At 49.8% G+C, this 15,032-nt stretch overlaps 3 protein-coding genes and 2 pseudogenes across 7 annotated transcripts; 3 read left to right on the top strand and 2 right to left on the bottom strand.

Annotated features, from left to right (window-relative positions):
* LOC100192560 (uncharacterized) lies at positions 1 to 4,440 on the top strand. 4 transcript variants are annotated; one of them, XM_008673851.4, is made up of 9 exons: positions 1 to 1,076; positions 1,190 to 1,369; positions 1,525 to 1,710; positions 1,833 to 1,933; positions 2,062 to 2,352; positions 2,466 to 2,670; positions 3,185 to 3,349; positions 3,441 to 3,517; positions 3,651 to 4,440. In XM_008673851.4, exons 1-8 carry the CDS (start codon positions 346 to 348, stop codon positions 3,472 to 3,474), a joined length of 1,893 nt encoding a protein of 630 aa, XP_008672073.1. In that variant the 5' UTR covers positions 1 to 345; the 3' UTR covers positions 3,475 to 3,517; positions 3,651 to 4,440.
* Positions 4,441 to 6,254: 1,814 nt separating this feature from the next.
* LOC103652648 (uncharacterized) lies at positions 6,255 to 7,160 on the bottom strand (annotated as a pseudogene).
* LOC103651675 (Protein PLASTID MOVEMENT IMPAIRED 1-RELATED 1) lies at positions 6,801 to 12,526 on the top strand. 2 transcript variants are annotated; one of them, XR_004857437.1, is made up of 4 exons: positions 6,801 to 7,762; positions 7,914 to 8,065; positions 8,466 to 10,433; positions 10,526 to 12,349. XR_004857437.1 is itself a non-coding variant. In XM_008677383.3 (2 exons), the coding sequence occupies exons 1-2, from the start codon at positions 8,779 to 8,781 to the stop codon at positions 11,142 to 11,144; spliced, it is 2,274 nt and encodes a 757-aa protein (XP_008675605.1). In that variant the 5' UTR covers positions 8,447 to 8,778; the 3' UTR covers positions 11,145 to 12,526. The 2 variants fall into 2 exon arrangements, 1 of the variants encoding a protein (XP_008675605.1); XM_008677383.3 differs by lacking the exons at positions 6,801 to 7,762; positions 7,914 to 8,065 and having other exon boundaries at positions 8,447 to 10,433; positions 10,526 to 12,526.
* On the top strand, positions 11,242 to 12,526 carry LOC109945236 (probable galacturonosyltransferase 7; annotated as a pseudogene).
* A 166-nt stretch (positions 12,527 to 12,692) lies between these two features.
* LOC103651677 (calcium uniporter protein 6, mitochondrial) lies at positions 12,693 to 14,829 on the bottom strand. The gene is made up of 2 exons (XM_008677386.4): positions 14,356 to 14,829; positions 12,693 to 13,361 (listed from the first exon to the last, which is right to left on the bottom strand). Exons 1-2 carry the CDS (start codon positions 14,812 to 14,814, stop codon positions 12,921 to 12,923), a joined length of 900 nt encoding a protein of 299 aa, XP_008675608.1. The 5' UTR covers positions 14,815 to 14,829; the 3' UTR covers positions 12,693 to 12,920.
* Between the last annotated feature and the right edge of the window lie 203 nt (positions 14,830 to 15,032).

The raw sequence follows: 15,032 nt of genomic DNA on the forward strand, positions 1-15,032 counted from the left end.
GGTGCATTTGAGTATTTGACTCTTGCCAGCGAGGAAAGCCAAAACAACCGCTGAATTCAAAATCCACCACCCACCGAAAATTTCCCAAAAAACATTGATGTAGGGAACGGAAGGGCCCGGTTTTTGGTGTCCAACACCCTATTTAATTCACCACACTGTGCTTTTTACTCCAACCGCGCCCCCACACCCCGCTCCTCTCGCTCCTCGCTCCCTTTTCACCTTCCCCTTCGCAGGCTCCCCCTCCCGTGCCGTGCTCTCTCAACAAGGGAGAAGGGGAAACCACCACCACCACCACACTTGATAAGAAGGGGGCCGCACGCGCCTGCCCGCTCCCGCCGCTACGCCATGGACGCCTGGGAGGCCACCAAGGCGGTGTTCGACCGGGTGCGGGCGCTGGACCCGGACAACGCGTCCAAGATCATGGGCCTGCTGCTCATCCAGGACAACAGCGACAAGGAGCTCATCCGCCTCGCCTTCGGCCCCGACCACCTCCTCCACGCCTTCGTCTCCGCCGCGCGCGCCGACCTCGCCGCCAAGCCCGCGTCCCCGCCGTCGCCCGTGCTGGGCCCGCTCCACCAGACCTGGGGAGCGCCGCCGCACCCGAGCCCTACCGCTGGCTCCGACCACCAACACCAGGCCCCCTTCGCCGCCGACCTCGCGCTCGGCTACGACTTCGACGGCGCCGGCGCCGGCGCTGACGCGTTCTTCCCCGACGACTACGACTGCTGGTCACCGGCCGGCGCCGCCCACCGCCGCAGCTTCTCGCTCAGCGACGCCGAGGCCACCGCCGCCGCCGCCGGAGGCGCTGCGTGGAGGCCATGCATGTACTTCGCGCGCGGGTTCTGCAAGAACGGCTCCTCCTGCCGCTTCCTCCACGGCTTTCCGGAGGACGATGACGCCGCCGCGGAGCGCGAGATGGTCGTCATGCGCGCCAAAGCCCTTGCCGCCGCCGCCGCGCGCCCCCAGCAGCAGCAGCAGCTCATGGCGTCCGCGTTTCCCTTCTCGCCGTCGCCGCCCAAGGGCGTCAACCTCAACTTCCTGCTCCACCAGCACCAGCAGCAGAACGAGCCGCAAAGGTGCCGTTTTTAGTTCCTCGTCACCACCAAAGACTGCATTTTCGTTACAGTCTTGTCTCGACTGCCGGCCGGCCGGCCTTGCTGATCTACTAGTCTCTCGCTCGCTGCTTCAGGGCGGCGGCGGCGGCGGCCATGCTGCTCCAGGGCGGCGACGACATGCACAGCAGGTTCCCGGTGCGGTCGCCCCGGATGGACCGCGGCGAGCTCATGTCCAGCCCCGCCGCGCGGCAGATCTACCTCACCTTCCCGGCCGACTCCACCTTCAGCGAGGAGGACGTCTCCAACTACTTCAGGTACCGGGCACGCCGCCATTATTGGGGTTTCTCCTCTCTCTCTCTCTCTCCTAGTAGCCCAGCCCAGTCCAGTAAACGGGCGAGCGAAAAAAGAAACCGACTGATTGATGCATCGATCGCGACGCGCACGCGCCCCGTCTGTCTCTCTTTGGCAGCATGTACGGGCCGGTGCAGGACGTGCGCATCCCGTACCAGCAGAAGCGCATGTTCGGCTTCGTCACCTTCGTCTACGCCGAGACGGTGAAGATCATCCTCAGCAAGGGCAACCCGCACTTCGTTTGCGACGCTCGCGTGCTCGTCAAGCCCTACAAGGAGAAGGGCAAGGTCCCCGACAGGTTCAGGTCCGTCGCCTCGCCTGCATCCCATCCTTCTCATCGTTCCTCGGACCCTCCAACATATCACATTGACAGTTTCCGTGCTCGTAGTAAACGGAAGCATCATTTTTTTTCTGGTTTGGTTGCAGGAAGCTGCAGCACCCGCACCACGGCGACTTCGCCGGCTGCACGTCGCCCACCGGACTGCTGGATTCCAGGGACCCCTTCGACCTGCAGCAACCGCAGATTGGTGAGAGTAGTAACCGCTCCTCCGCTCTCTTTGCATCGCATTGCATGCACGCGTTGCATTCTTATCTTTTCTCGCGGCATTTCTTATGTTGCGGATGGAGTTTGACATGTCTGTTCGGCGACTACTAGGACCTAGGATGATGTACGGGAACGTTGCTGGCCACGAAGCATTCCTGAGGAGGAAACTGGAAGAGCAGCAGCAGGCGGCCGAGCTGCAGCAGGCCATCGAGCTGGAGGGGCGCCGCTTCATGGGGCTGCACCTCCTCGACCTCAAGAGCAGGGGCCACCACCACCTCGGCTCCTCCCCCGCGGCCATGGCCACCACCACTCTGGGGCAAGGCGACGACGGCTGCAAAGGCCGCAGCGCCAACGGGAATGACAATGCCGTCGCCTTCCATTTGGAGGATGCCAACATCCAAGGTCCGTTTCTTGACCACCCACCCTGACAAGGTTCTTGAGGTGCTTTATGCTTTGATTGAATGAATTGAATCAACCATGGTTCAGAGGTTGTGACATCTGATCGAATCCTGTAGCAGATACTCCTACCAAGATGAACAGTAACAGCCTTGCAATGAGTGGTGGGCCTGCAGCCGGTGCAGGAGGCGAGCACGAGGAGCAGCAGCAGGATGGGGACGGGGATGGCAGTCCCAAGCAGGCAGTCAACCCTGGGAAAGAGGAGAAGACGGAATCTGGTCCTGTCACAGCCACGCCCATTGTTGCCTGTGGATTCCAAGAAAGGTTAGATTGTTGTTGTGGAGGATTTTAAAAATACCTACCAAATGGAATGGGCACACCACACCACAGGCTAGTACAGTATTTCTTTTTGGGGGAAAGGAATGGGAGGAAAGGTAGTTTAGAGAAACAAAGCAAGCAGGCTGGCTGCATATAACTTTCCCTTCATTCCTTCAGGGCATGTTTTGCTGGATCACAGAAACAGTTTAGGCACATTGAACCAAAAAAGAGGTCCTGCCAAACAAAATTGTTGCATCACCCTAGCTATAAGTTTGGCAAAGAGGTTGGTTGGGCAATCCGCGATAGCAAAGCAAATCCAACAAGTTTGGTTTTAGACAAATTTCTGGGCTTTAGACCTAATGTCCCTCTATAAACAACTGCAAAAGAGAAGTCATTGCCGCATCTAATGTCTATTGTTTTAAGCTGTATTACACTTGTTGCAACTTGTTCCCTTTCTTTTGGGTTTGTCCGTCCCTGATCTTTCCTGGACTGATATGTTTCTTGTTTGCTTGGATGACAGTGGCGTGGTGGAGCACATCTTGCCTGACAGCCCCTTTGCGTCCCCCAGCAAGGCCTCCACTCAAAATGGGAGCATCATCAGCAATGCGGCTTCATCCCTCTTCCCCCCGCCTGCATCCACCATGGAGCTGCCCCCGTACAGCTCTTGCTTCTTCCAGGCGCCCAGGTAGAAACCCAGCCACTTCTCTTCAGTCCTTTTTTTTTTCAATACAAGAGCAGAGTCGTTTGGTAGTAAGAAGCTGTTTGTCTTTCATCAGGTTTTCTCCTGGGCATGAAGCCATTGGGCTGTGAATACAGAACAAGGGGAGGGGGTCTGCTTTCCTCTAATCTGTGAGTAAGTGTCAACATCCCTACCTGTCTTTTTGAGAAAGCTGTAACAGTCAGCTGCTCAATCATTACACATAAAAAAAACCAGCCTTCCCTACCTGACGGTCGTGTTAATTGTTTGTTTATGCTGTCAACTGCAGGGACTATCGGTGACCCCGTCAAGTGGAGGCAAGAGTTAGGAAGCTTTGATTAACAAATACTAGGTGTATGTTCAGAGAGAGGGACAGCAACAACAGCAACCAAAAAAGAGAGAGAGAGACAGACAAGTCTAGGTTGTTTTAGCTCTAGGCCCTAAGTATATGATGATAGCAGTCGTATAAATAACAGTGTTTTAGTAAGTATCTCCTGCCGGGTATGAAGACTCAAGAACAAAGGTCAGATCTCGCGTATGCTCGTTTGTAGCAGTGTGGATCTGATACAGGTAATTGAAACCTTTAGATGGTGGTAGGGCTAGTAGTGAGCAGTAGACGACAACTAGTCCTGGCAGCCAGTTGTAGTGAGGTGACATGGCTGCATACAGACATCCAACCAAAGGAAACAGAGGGTGTGGTGTGGAAAGAAGGGGAGAGTGGACAAAAGCCAGACATGGCTGGCGCTGCTGCTGCATAGGCACAGGCACAGGCACAGGGAAAGGTGATGAGACGAGAGGGGTGGGGTGGTACTCTGCTGGGACCGGCGCACTCACGGGTGCGGAGAATCAGCTTCGCCTCACGAGCGATGCAGCAGCGGAGACACAGACACCTCTCGTCTGCGTACTGTTTCGCCCATGCTCTTGTCTTGTACGCATGCAGCAGCGCTCCTTGTCCTTTGGCTCCATCGATGTATTACCTGCTCTTCTTTTCAACTAGGAGTTTAGCGGACAAAGAAATGAAAAAGTAATTAGCAGTCATTTATCTTGGTCAATGGAGTTTATGTTTTGGTTGGTTCTTACTGCTCTCTTGTTTCTAAACTATACTCCCTCTATTCTTTTTTTATTTATCGTGGTTTAGTTAAAAATAAACTACCGGGTAACAAATATTTGAAAACGGACTAACTTCTAGAGTTCGTACAAAGTTATTTTAAGTTTCACTGGAATGTTAATTACTGGTGAAAATTGGTACCGATCTTTGTGATAGTAAAGAGTACAACTTCTACCAATTCACCTAAGAAAATGAATTTTTTTTTGCTCTGTTCTGTTCTAGTTGGGCTAAAAGTTGCTAGATTCTTTACGCTTGTATTAGATTTTGTGCTTAGGATCCAAATATAGCTAAAGGTTGGCTACATAATTGATATGGAATATTTGATCAGAATACATTGCACCTATTAAATGCTACAATTTATATATGCAATAGGCAAACGAAATTGCATCGAGAGACTGGGTTTCATTCTAACCCCCTCACATCTTCAAAATTAGGACAGGAAACTCGTCGTATATGATGATGTGCCGTCGCAGAATTTCGAAATTGAAAGTTCTAGGTTAGCAAGTTGAACAATGTATCGACGTGATTCGTGGAGCGACATAAGTAAGGGTATCGGCCCATATGTCAGTTAGCGGAACCGTTTGCTCACACGGAATTGTTTCTAAGCAATGTTTTTCTAATTAAGTTTTTAATTGTATTATGGATCTCGAGTTTAGCTATGTATTGATTGTTGCTAAAGAATTTTGTGAGATATTGATGTAGATGATAATATATCTATTGTTCGTTTTCATGTAATCGTTGTATGGTAACATTTTATCGAATACTTATGTGTCGTCGCAACTGAAAGGGAAATGGGCTTTAAAGCCATCTCTACATTAGTTTTAGTGTTTTGTGACCATCACAACATTATGGACTAACTAGTCCGTTAAGTGAAAAGTTGCAGGTTCATAATTAGAAGATTCAATATGAACAAAAATCTCAAAACTTAGCAATAAAGGGCATAATTTGTAAAATATGAACTATGAGTAGTTTAAGCACTTGGATAAGTTTTAAATGATCCTAGGAACATATTTGAGCACCTTAGAGAGGTTGGAAAGACCAGACATTAAAATTGGTATTCTAGAGCTAAGTTTGAGCAGGAATAAGAATCTGAGTTGAAGTGATAAAAAGATAAAGATCTATGGTCTAGACCAGTTGGATGGACTCTAGATATGTTTGTCTAGTCATAGAAGTACTCAAGAAGACAACAAAACAAAGACAAGGAAAGCATAAAAGGGATGAATTCTACTATTCTTCAGGGTATGTATTTACACTCTAGTTCTTGGAAAAGTTTCAAACAGACAACATAAGCTTCATCGACAATGCACGCCGAGTTTGAAGCTACGTATGAGGCAACTGGGCAGGCGTTGTGGACAAAGAAATTTATATCCGGATTAAGAGTGGTTGATAGCATAAAAAAATCACTAAGAATTTACTACGATAATGAGCAAGCAGTACTCCTATAACAACAGGTCATCAAGTGGCGCTGTCAAGTTTATTGACATTAAGTGTTATGTTGTTAAGGAGAAGATTCATGGTCAAACCATAAAAGTTGGGCATAACAGAACACAACAGATGCTAGCGGATTCGCTCACAAAACGCCTTCTACCCAACGTGTTAAGACAACGCATAGCCGACATGGTGGGTTTAAGGGGGTGCCTATGTCTTGAATACAGGGGCTACAGAATGTAACCTATTAAAGTTTTTTTTCCGTTCCGAAGTAGGGGAGCATATTGTAGTCAATAGGTGTGAAGATATTTAATTGGTCATCATCACACATTAATCTCGATGTGTAAACTCGTCAAGGAATGGAATACATAAAAGTTGAGTATAAGAAATGTAGAGAACAAATGGGAGAATGTTGGGTGTGTACTATATAGCCGGTCAAGAGGGGACCAGATTAGGCTTAACCTAACTAACCATCTCCTTAATCCGCGCTCCTGATTGGGTTGGCACCTTAACCCTGATTGTAGCCCTGGTCACACGGCGACATATCTCTACTAACTATTAAGAGAGGACTGTAGACCGCCCCCGCTCCCTATCCCGTCCACCCGCTCGTCTGCCGCGAACGCCCCCCGCCCTCCGCAATCCCCGCCCGCCATGGCAGGGGCGCGACACGGGCGGTGCGCTGCGGTTCGCGCACCGAATCCTCTCCAGCCGCCTCGCCCCCGCGGTCCTCCCCGATGAGCACGCGAGGTACCCGAGCGCGAGGCCCACGACGACGGCGACAAACACACCGCCGTTGAACGACATGACGGCGAGCATGAACAGGTAGCCGAGGCCGGAGTTGACCCCGAACATCGCGGCCACGGCCAGGCGCGCCGGCCAGTGCCCGACGACGGCCGCGAAGGCGGGCGCGAGAAGCGGCGTCCGCGAGTCGGAGCCGGCGGGGTGGCGGGATGGAGGAGGGGGCTGGCTTGGCGCCTCCTCCCGCGACGAGCTTCACGCGGACCCGCAGGGCCTCGAGGTACTGGTAGAAAGCGGCGGCCACTGATTTCCTCAGTTCTGCAAGATGGAGAAAAAAATTATCTTGCCTCTTCGCTGGTGAATCTGCAGATTGGGATCTGTGAGCTACCACTGATTCATCCAGAGGTCTAAAATTGTGGTGAGTTCATCTCCTAATTTGCGCAAGCTCCTGCCGCCCACCGCCAGCTCCTCCGCTTCCACTTCCTCGTCCTCGTCTTCCTTCTGGAAGAAGTCCCTGACCGCCATCTCGCACCTGGGCCGCCGCCGCGTCGACTGCGCGTTCGCGCTGCACGTGCACTCCGTCGACGGCCTCCCCGCCGCGCTCGATGGGTCCGCGGTCTCCGTCCACTTCCGCCGGATGTCCGTGTCCGCCTCCACCCGCCCCGTCGCGGCCGCCCTCGGCGCCGCCGCGTTCGAGGAGGCGCTCACGCTGCGGTCCCCGGTCTACTTCTCCCGCGGCGCCAAGGCCGTCGTCAAGTACGAGCCCCGCGCCTTTGCTGTCTCCGTCGCCGCCTCCACTCTCGACCTCGGTAAGCACGACGTCGACCTCACCCGCCTTCTCCCGCTCTCGTTCGACGATCTCGAGGACGGCGGCGACTCCGGCTTCGGGAAGTGGAGCACCAGCTTCCGGCTGTCCGGCCCCGCCCGCGGCGCGCGGCTTAACGTAACCTTCTCTTGCTCGCTCCTCAAACACAGCCTGAGTGCAGTGCAGTGCATATTACCAAAGGAGTGGGAGGGAATCTACTTTGGGGGGCTGGGGAGGGCGGTCATGTACTTGGACTTGGACTGCCGATTTGATGTGCTACGGCTGGCTCAAATTCTGAGGAATCGTATTGCAGAGGGCTGCCGTAAGTTCCACTCACATACTCAATTTTGTATTCTTAACTTGCAGTGTTGTATATTGAAGAGCCTGGGTTCAACCTAAACCTTTTTTATATGTTCTAGAATTTTATCAATCTGCACTGCATATCTTCATAGAGCCCCTTTCACATTTGACAGGTTTAGCACACCTTGGAAATGGAGACCCTGAAAATGATGTCACTAAAGATGAGTTTCAGTGTTCTCTTCAAAATACACTGTTTTCTGATTGTATGCAGCGCTTCTTGTATGCTCGATGTTGCAAAAGTCCTGAATTCATAGATGCTTTGAAGGTAAGTTTTCTGTGTTTGCGGCCATATCTCAGGAAATCACTACCTGGTTGGCATGCTCATATATTCCTCACTTGCTTGAGATGGTGTATAAATAAACAGAAATTTATAGCAACTGGTCTACCTTAAATTGCTTACTGCTAACCTATAGAACCATTGGAATTTGAAAAGAACTGGCTGGATTATTTGTGGTTAGTATTTGGAAAGAGTATATAATTTCTTTTTTCTATCGGCCACACATGAAAATTTCACTGTGTGCTTGGAAAAGGATGATATTTGCTAGCAGCCAACTATGTTGTATGTTACACATTTATCATCAAACACTTCTGAAATCATTCGTGAGTTTTTTTCCTTTCGTTAGTCTTGTTAAAAAATTGGATTTTACTAGCTCCAAATATGATAGGTGTTTTGAGCCAGCTGTTGCAAATACTTGTCTGAGACCCCCTTGTGTTGCAAATTCTTCATCTGGATGGTGGTACATAATTGGTGTTGGACGGTTGACCGCCTAGCAAAACGGGGTCTGCCCCACTCAGAGGTTTGCCCCTTCTGTGACCAAGCCAAGGAGTCGATTAATTACCTTCTGGTTGGCTGTGTTCTTCCTTGCCAAGTCTGGACCTCAATTTTTCAGCACCTGGTTATAACACAATTAGCACCTGATCCTTCAGTGGGTCGTTTCTGGATGTTGGAGAAAATTAATCACTGCAGTGCCAAAAGAAATGTGTAAGGGCCTCAGCTCCTTGATGATCTTGGTGGCGTGGGAGGTCTGGAAACACCGAAATGATAGTGTGTTTGAGAATTTGAGTCCAAGTACTCAGGCTGTGCTTAGGTCAGTAAGCATGGAGCAGCACATGGGCGGGGAAGTGGCGGGGCTGCGGCGCGGGTCGATGGCGCGGCCAGTGTCAGTGCAAGCGCCGACGCCTTTGCCCGCGCGGAGCAGGGACGTGAGGGTTCTCCACGAGGTGCTGCCTAGCTTGAGGTCTGCCAGGCCGGTGCCTTCTTCTGTTGCTGACGGGGTTCCTGATGCGAGGAAGGAGGAGCTGGCAGCACCGGACTGCACGGAAGAGGGGTCTCCGGAGGCAAAGCACTGCACATCGGTAGAGGTTAAAAAGGGGGACTCGGTGCATCCAGATGGCGATTGGGGCACGGTGGAGTTCAATGTTGTGGAGCATGGAGTTGAGGTTGCTTCAGATGACCCGCAAAGGCTCAAACATGTGGAAACCAGCAATGCGGCTGGCCAGGAGGAGGATTCAGGGTTCAAAATTGACGAAGAGGGATCGTTCAGGCCTTTGCAAGTAAGTGGTGATGTCGCTGAAGATCAGACTGTTGGAGTGAAAACTGAGGTGGCCGTCAGTGACGTTGCTGTTCAAAGGGAGAATATGGAAGACAAACAGGATGGAATAGTCAAAGCTGCTTCACTGCCTACCGCTGCTCTTGAAGCAGAGGGTCAGTTTGGAGCAGATGCGGAACTGGAGGACCTGGAAAGTATTTTGAACGAGCTCTCAGTTGCTGAGCCAGAGGAATTTGAATCACCAGTTGTAGAAGATAAGCATTCTCGGCGATTGAGCTGCACAGGTGTGACTGATAGTTACAAGTCTGCCAGTAGGAAGGGCAGATCACGCAGCATGGATGCTTCAACAGATTCTGTTGCTAATGAGTTCCTGGATATGCTTGGAATAGAGCATAGCCCAGTTGGGCAACCCTCAGATAGTGATTCCGAGTCGCCAAGAGAACGGCTTTGGAAGCAGTTTGAAAAGGAAGCCCTAGCATCTGGCAATGCTATTCTTGGCTTGGACTTTGACGATGGAATTGAAGGACCTATTTGTGATAATGTTGTGGAGGATTTTGATCTCTCTGCAATGATACATGAGGCTGAGCTCGAGCTTCAGAATGGAAGCCAACCCATTGATACCAAATTTCGAGCTAAGTCGCTGGAAGACGAAGAAACTGAGGCCTTAATGCGTCAATTTGGTCTAAACGAGAAGTCCTTCCAATCTTCTCCACCTGAAAGTAGAAGTGGATTTGGTAGCCCCATTAGCCTCCCACCTGAGCAGTCCCTGGAGCTACCGCCATTGGCTGAAGGTTTAGGCCCATTTATTCAGACCAAAGATGGAGGATTTCTGCGATCAATGAACCCAGCCCTGTTCAAAAATGCAAAGAACAAATGCAGCTTGGTTATGCAGGCTTCTTCTCCGATTGTACTGCCAGCGGAGATGGGATCTGGGATTATGGATATATTGCATGGTCTGGCATCAATTGGAATTGAGAAGTTATCAATGCAGGCAAACAAGCTTATGCCCTTGGAAGATGTTAATGGTAAAATGATGCAGCAGATTGCCCGGGAGGCTGCTCCAGCTCTGGAGTCTGCTGAAAGGTTTGTAATCTCCCTTTTTTTGCTTGTTTGTGCTTTTTCCTAATTTATGCCATGCCTTGCTTAAAGTTTTTTTCCCTCTTTCGTCAATACAGATATGATGCATTGGACTATCATAGCATCGGTGCTTTGGTAGAAGGGTGTGGAAATGCTCCCTCTGGTAAGAAGACAGGTAGGTGTGCTGATCTTTCATCCTTGGGTGGGGAGAATGCTTCGGAATATGTTTCACTTGAGGACCTTGCACCATTAGCTATGGAAAAGATTGAAGCCCTGTCCATTGAGGGTTTGAGGATACAATCTGGCATGTCAGAAGAAGATGCACCCTCCAATATCAGTGCAAAGCCTATTGGGGAATTTTCATCTCTGCAAGGAAAGTGTGCAGAGAATACTTGGTCCCTTGGTTTAGAGGGAACTGCAGGTTTGCAGCTTCTGGATGTTAAGCAAAGCGGAGAAGTTGATGGATTAATGGGCTTGTCCATCACTCTAGATGAATGGATGAGGCTTGATTCTGGGGTAGTGGACGAAGAAGAACAGTACAGTGACCGGACATCGAAATATAAGATTCGATCAGATATGTGTCGATGCTCATCCGAGCGTACTCCCGTTGCAACGCACGGGCACACACCTAGTAAAAGGATTAAGGGGGGGCACACGAATAAGCCAACGCTAAGCCTCACCCAAACCCTAATCGACAGTGAGGCTCTCATCGCCTAGGCGTGCGCAAGTGACTCGAAAGGCTAACCTATAAAGGCGGTTGTGGATCTCGGCACCCTAGCGGGCCCAGGATCCGAGCCACCTTCTCTGCAGGTGAATGGAGGAGGCGGCGACAACTGTGATGGCGATCGGACTTCTCCACCACCACCGCGCCAATATGAAATCCCACTCCCCTTCTGTAATTGTGTTTACAGTGATAACAAGACTAGATCTACTCTATGTTCATGACAAGTTCCTCGGGTTAATGAAGTTGGACATTGTTAAAGACCCTATAAAACCATCATCAAAGTCTATTGTGCCATTCACATTTCCTCTTGCCTGACCTTCTTCCTAAGTTCCAAGCTTGAATAGAGTAGTTGTTCTGGATGATGATTTGATTGTCCAGAAAGACTTGTCATCTCTCTGGAACCTCGATATGGGTGGTAAAGTGACTGGAGCAGTCCAGTTCTGTGGAGTGAGATTAGGGCAGTTGAAACCTTATGTAGCGGACCAGAATGCCAATGCTAATTCTTATGCAGCGTCCCTCCATTTATCCAGTTTGCATGATCAATCAGTCCAAAAGGTCAGTACAACTCCCTGCAAGTTTACTTGCCTTTGAAGATGTGGTATATCCTTTGGAAGATTCATGGGTTCAGTCAGGCGGCCTTGGACATGATTACGGAATTAGCCGTGTCGATATAGAAAAAGCTGCTGCTCTGCACTACAATGGTGTGATGAAATCTTGGCTTGACTTGGGGAAACATGATTATAAATAAGAGCTACTGGAGGAAGTACATGACTAATGGAGAGAAGTTCATGACGGAATGAAATATTCACTAATTCATAGGACATGAAACTAACCAAACACTCATTTTTTGGGCATGTGAACAACAGAACAACAGACTTCACGGGCTATGTTTATCATGAAAATAAACAGAATCGCACATGTGTATCTATGATGCCACTGATACACCTAGGGGTGGTCTTAATTATTTTTAGTTCAAAACCGAATAGGAATAGAGATTGATTTTAATCTGATTTAATTCTTAAAATTTATAGTATAAAACCTAGATGTCATTACCACCTCGACGAGGCAGTGCCCCAATGCTGCCGTAAGAGTACGATGTCTGAAGGATGCCAGCACGAAACCTGAGTTATGTTGCAGAATACCAAGATATGATGTGGATTATTTCACTGTTCGTTATGGTTTGATGATTTTTTTTTCATTATGCAACTTGGAGTTGCAAAAGTGCAGTTCCTTGCTGTTCGTTTTTAGTATGAAATATTTGGTAATATTCTTTTTGCTCATCAGTCACTATGCAATAGCAATACTGAGGGAGTCCAATGCTGACTGCGGCGGCACATCATGTACATGAAACAACAAATGATGCCTGAATCAGCAAGTATGCCCTTGTAACCATTTTTTTAAAAAAATATTAGGTTATTTTTGCTGTCCGAATCTCAAAGGAATGAGAATTCAGATAGTTGTGTCTGACATACTTTGGATTTTGGTCCTGCAACCAAGCACAGCAAATGAAAAAAAAAGAAGGAACGGTCTTCTTTGTCACCTGCAAAATTTGGAATATATTCAAGCATACTTCAGCATGCAAGGGTCCTTCAAAACAATTTGTCAAAATACACATAGGTCAGTTCGCCTCTGATAAGCAGGCAAAGGGTAGCTAACTAGTATATGATCCATGTCTGTCAGGATCACATTGCTTGCTGTCTCGAACGATGAGGTCGTGTAAATAAGTAGTGGCTATCGTGCAACCTATAGGGTGTTACAAGTCATGAAGCTCAGGGACCACGAGGGCCATGGCCTTCCAGGGGACATCTACAGTGCTTCTGAAGCTCCATGAACCTCTCCATATCGAACTTGTGCGCCGCACAAAGCTTCCTCTGCCTCGACAGGAACAGCCTCTCCATGAAGTCCTGGTACGTCGGGTCCCTCGAGGTGATGAGGAAGTAGGCGTAGCCGACGAGCAGGCCGGACGCGGTGGTGAAGAAGGCGATCGGCTCCATCACGTCCCACGAGAACTCCCAGAACGTGAGGCGGAAGAAGAGCCCGACCTGGCACATGAAGAACCCTAGGCCGGACCACAGGATGCGCCGGACTTGCTTGTGCGCTAGCCTGTCGATCGCTTCCTTCTTCTCTCGGAGCAGTTCGAACTCCTCTTTTCTTGGGTCGTTCTCTGGCGCGAGCGCGAGTGGCACGGCCCTTCTAACCAGGTCCACCACCTGAAATCGGTCAGTAATTAATCAATGCAAGCAAGATTCAGTCAGAGAGATTGCATCATGACTCCTTTTGCTCGTTTTGCACGTAATTGAGGGGGGAAATGAACTTTGACTGCAAGCAAATTGGCTGGATATTCATTGTTTTCGCTGTCAATAATAGTGAAATTGAGACCTTCCTACAGGCAACAGCTGAAAGAAACGGGAAAGAAGAAGAAGAAAAATCTCACCCTGACGAGGCAATCCTTTTCAGATACTAAACATTTTAGCCTTTGTCAATGTGCTGTCCACACTTCAAAGGATAAATTAATACCTTAATTCCAGGTGGATGCTTTCTACAGCGCATGCATGCTATGGTCTTTGTTTGTTCCGATCAGAGTAGGTGAAGAACAGACAGTAGCTGTGGAGGACCGGAAGGTACCAAATCAAAGAGCATGTGATGTGGCAGTTATGTGAATCTGCACGTTGCTCCAATCCCATGTACAATCTTGATACTTTCCAGCTACCTGCATCCTCACTCTACCGAGGATTCCTAACCGCGTCCTTACGTTACTGAGGATTCCATGAGCGCGCCTTGACTTACGACCCCCTTCTTGATTATTCCCAATTTTACTATTTTGCTCAGCCATCTGCTAACTGATGCTAAAACCCCATTTCACACAAAGGAATATGTCATTTCACTTTTGCCGGTTAGTCTCCAATAACATAACTATATTTAAGAAGACTGAAACAGGGCATTGCTCTGGAAAATTTGGTGGGGGTTTATTTTCATAAAAGACGGATTTCTACGAAACGAGTTCGGATTTTAACTGACTAGCAAGGGTGTAGACCCAATTTGAAACAGGATAACAAAAAGAGGTTCACCCGAATTTTGGAATCTGGAATAAACCGTTACGGGAGCAGCAAGCAGTTTCGAATTCGAATTCGGAACGAGGTGGCTGCGGACGAAGAACCTATGACGATGCAGTGACAAAGTGATGTAACGCTCGAGAAATGCGACCTTCTCGGGGTGGAGGTAGGCCTTGTCGCGGAAGAGCAGCACGACGCCGGCGTGGTCCAGGGCCCGCGCGAGCGCCTCGGCCTCGGCGTGCGTGCGCGCGGCTCCGGCCTCGACGCAGGCGTCGAGGAGCTGGTCGTACCCCACCACCTCGTCCCGGCCGTCCCGCAGGCGCCGCTTCAGCGCCTCCACGCCGACGAGGCGCACCAGGCGCCGCGCCTCGGCCGGCGTGACCTCCGCCTCGGGCTGCGCCTGGGCCGGGCGCGGCGGCGGCGGGGAGAAGGAGCGCGCGTGGAGGAGGAGAGCGGCAGTGGCGGCGGAGGGAGACGACGGCGAGTGGCGTGTGAGGAGGAGGCGGGAGGCGGCCGCGCGCCAGAGGGACATGGTGGTAGAGAAATGGGATGGCGGTGAAGATTTGCTTAGCAAACAGTGTTCTGGTGTGACTGGGTTTTGCTCAAGCATGAAGCCAGATCTACCCTGTTCTCAACATTTCATCCCTCAGGTCAATCTTTAAAAATGTGTTATTTTATTATTTCCTCTGTCCCAAAAATATATCACTCTACCTTTATCTTAGATCAAGTTATTTAAAATTTGATCAAACATTTTTTACAGCAATTAGCTTCATCTAAAACTATCTTTCATGATGAATCACGAAACTAATATATAAAACCGTATAAATA

The sequence above is a fragment of the Zea mays genome, chromosome 3, assembly GCF_902167145.1.
Source record: "Zea mays cultivar B73 chromosome 3, Zm-B73-REFERENCE-NAM-5.0, whole genome shotgun sequence".
In the NCBI taxonomy this organism is placed as follows: domain Eukaryota; kingdom Viridiplantae; phylum Streptophyta; class Magnoliopsida; order Poales; family Poaceae; genus Zea; species Zea mays.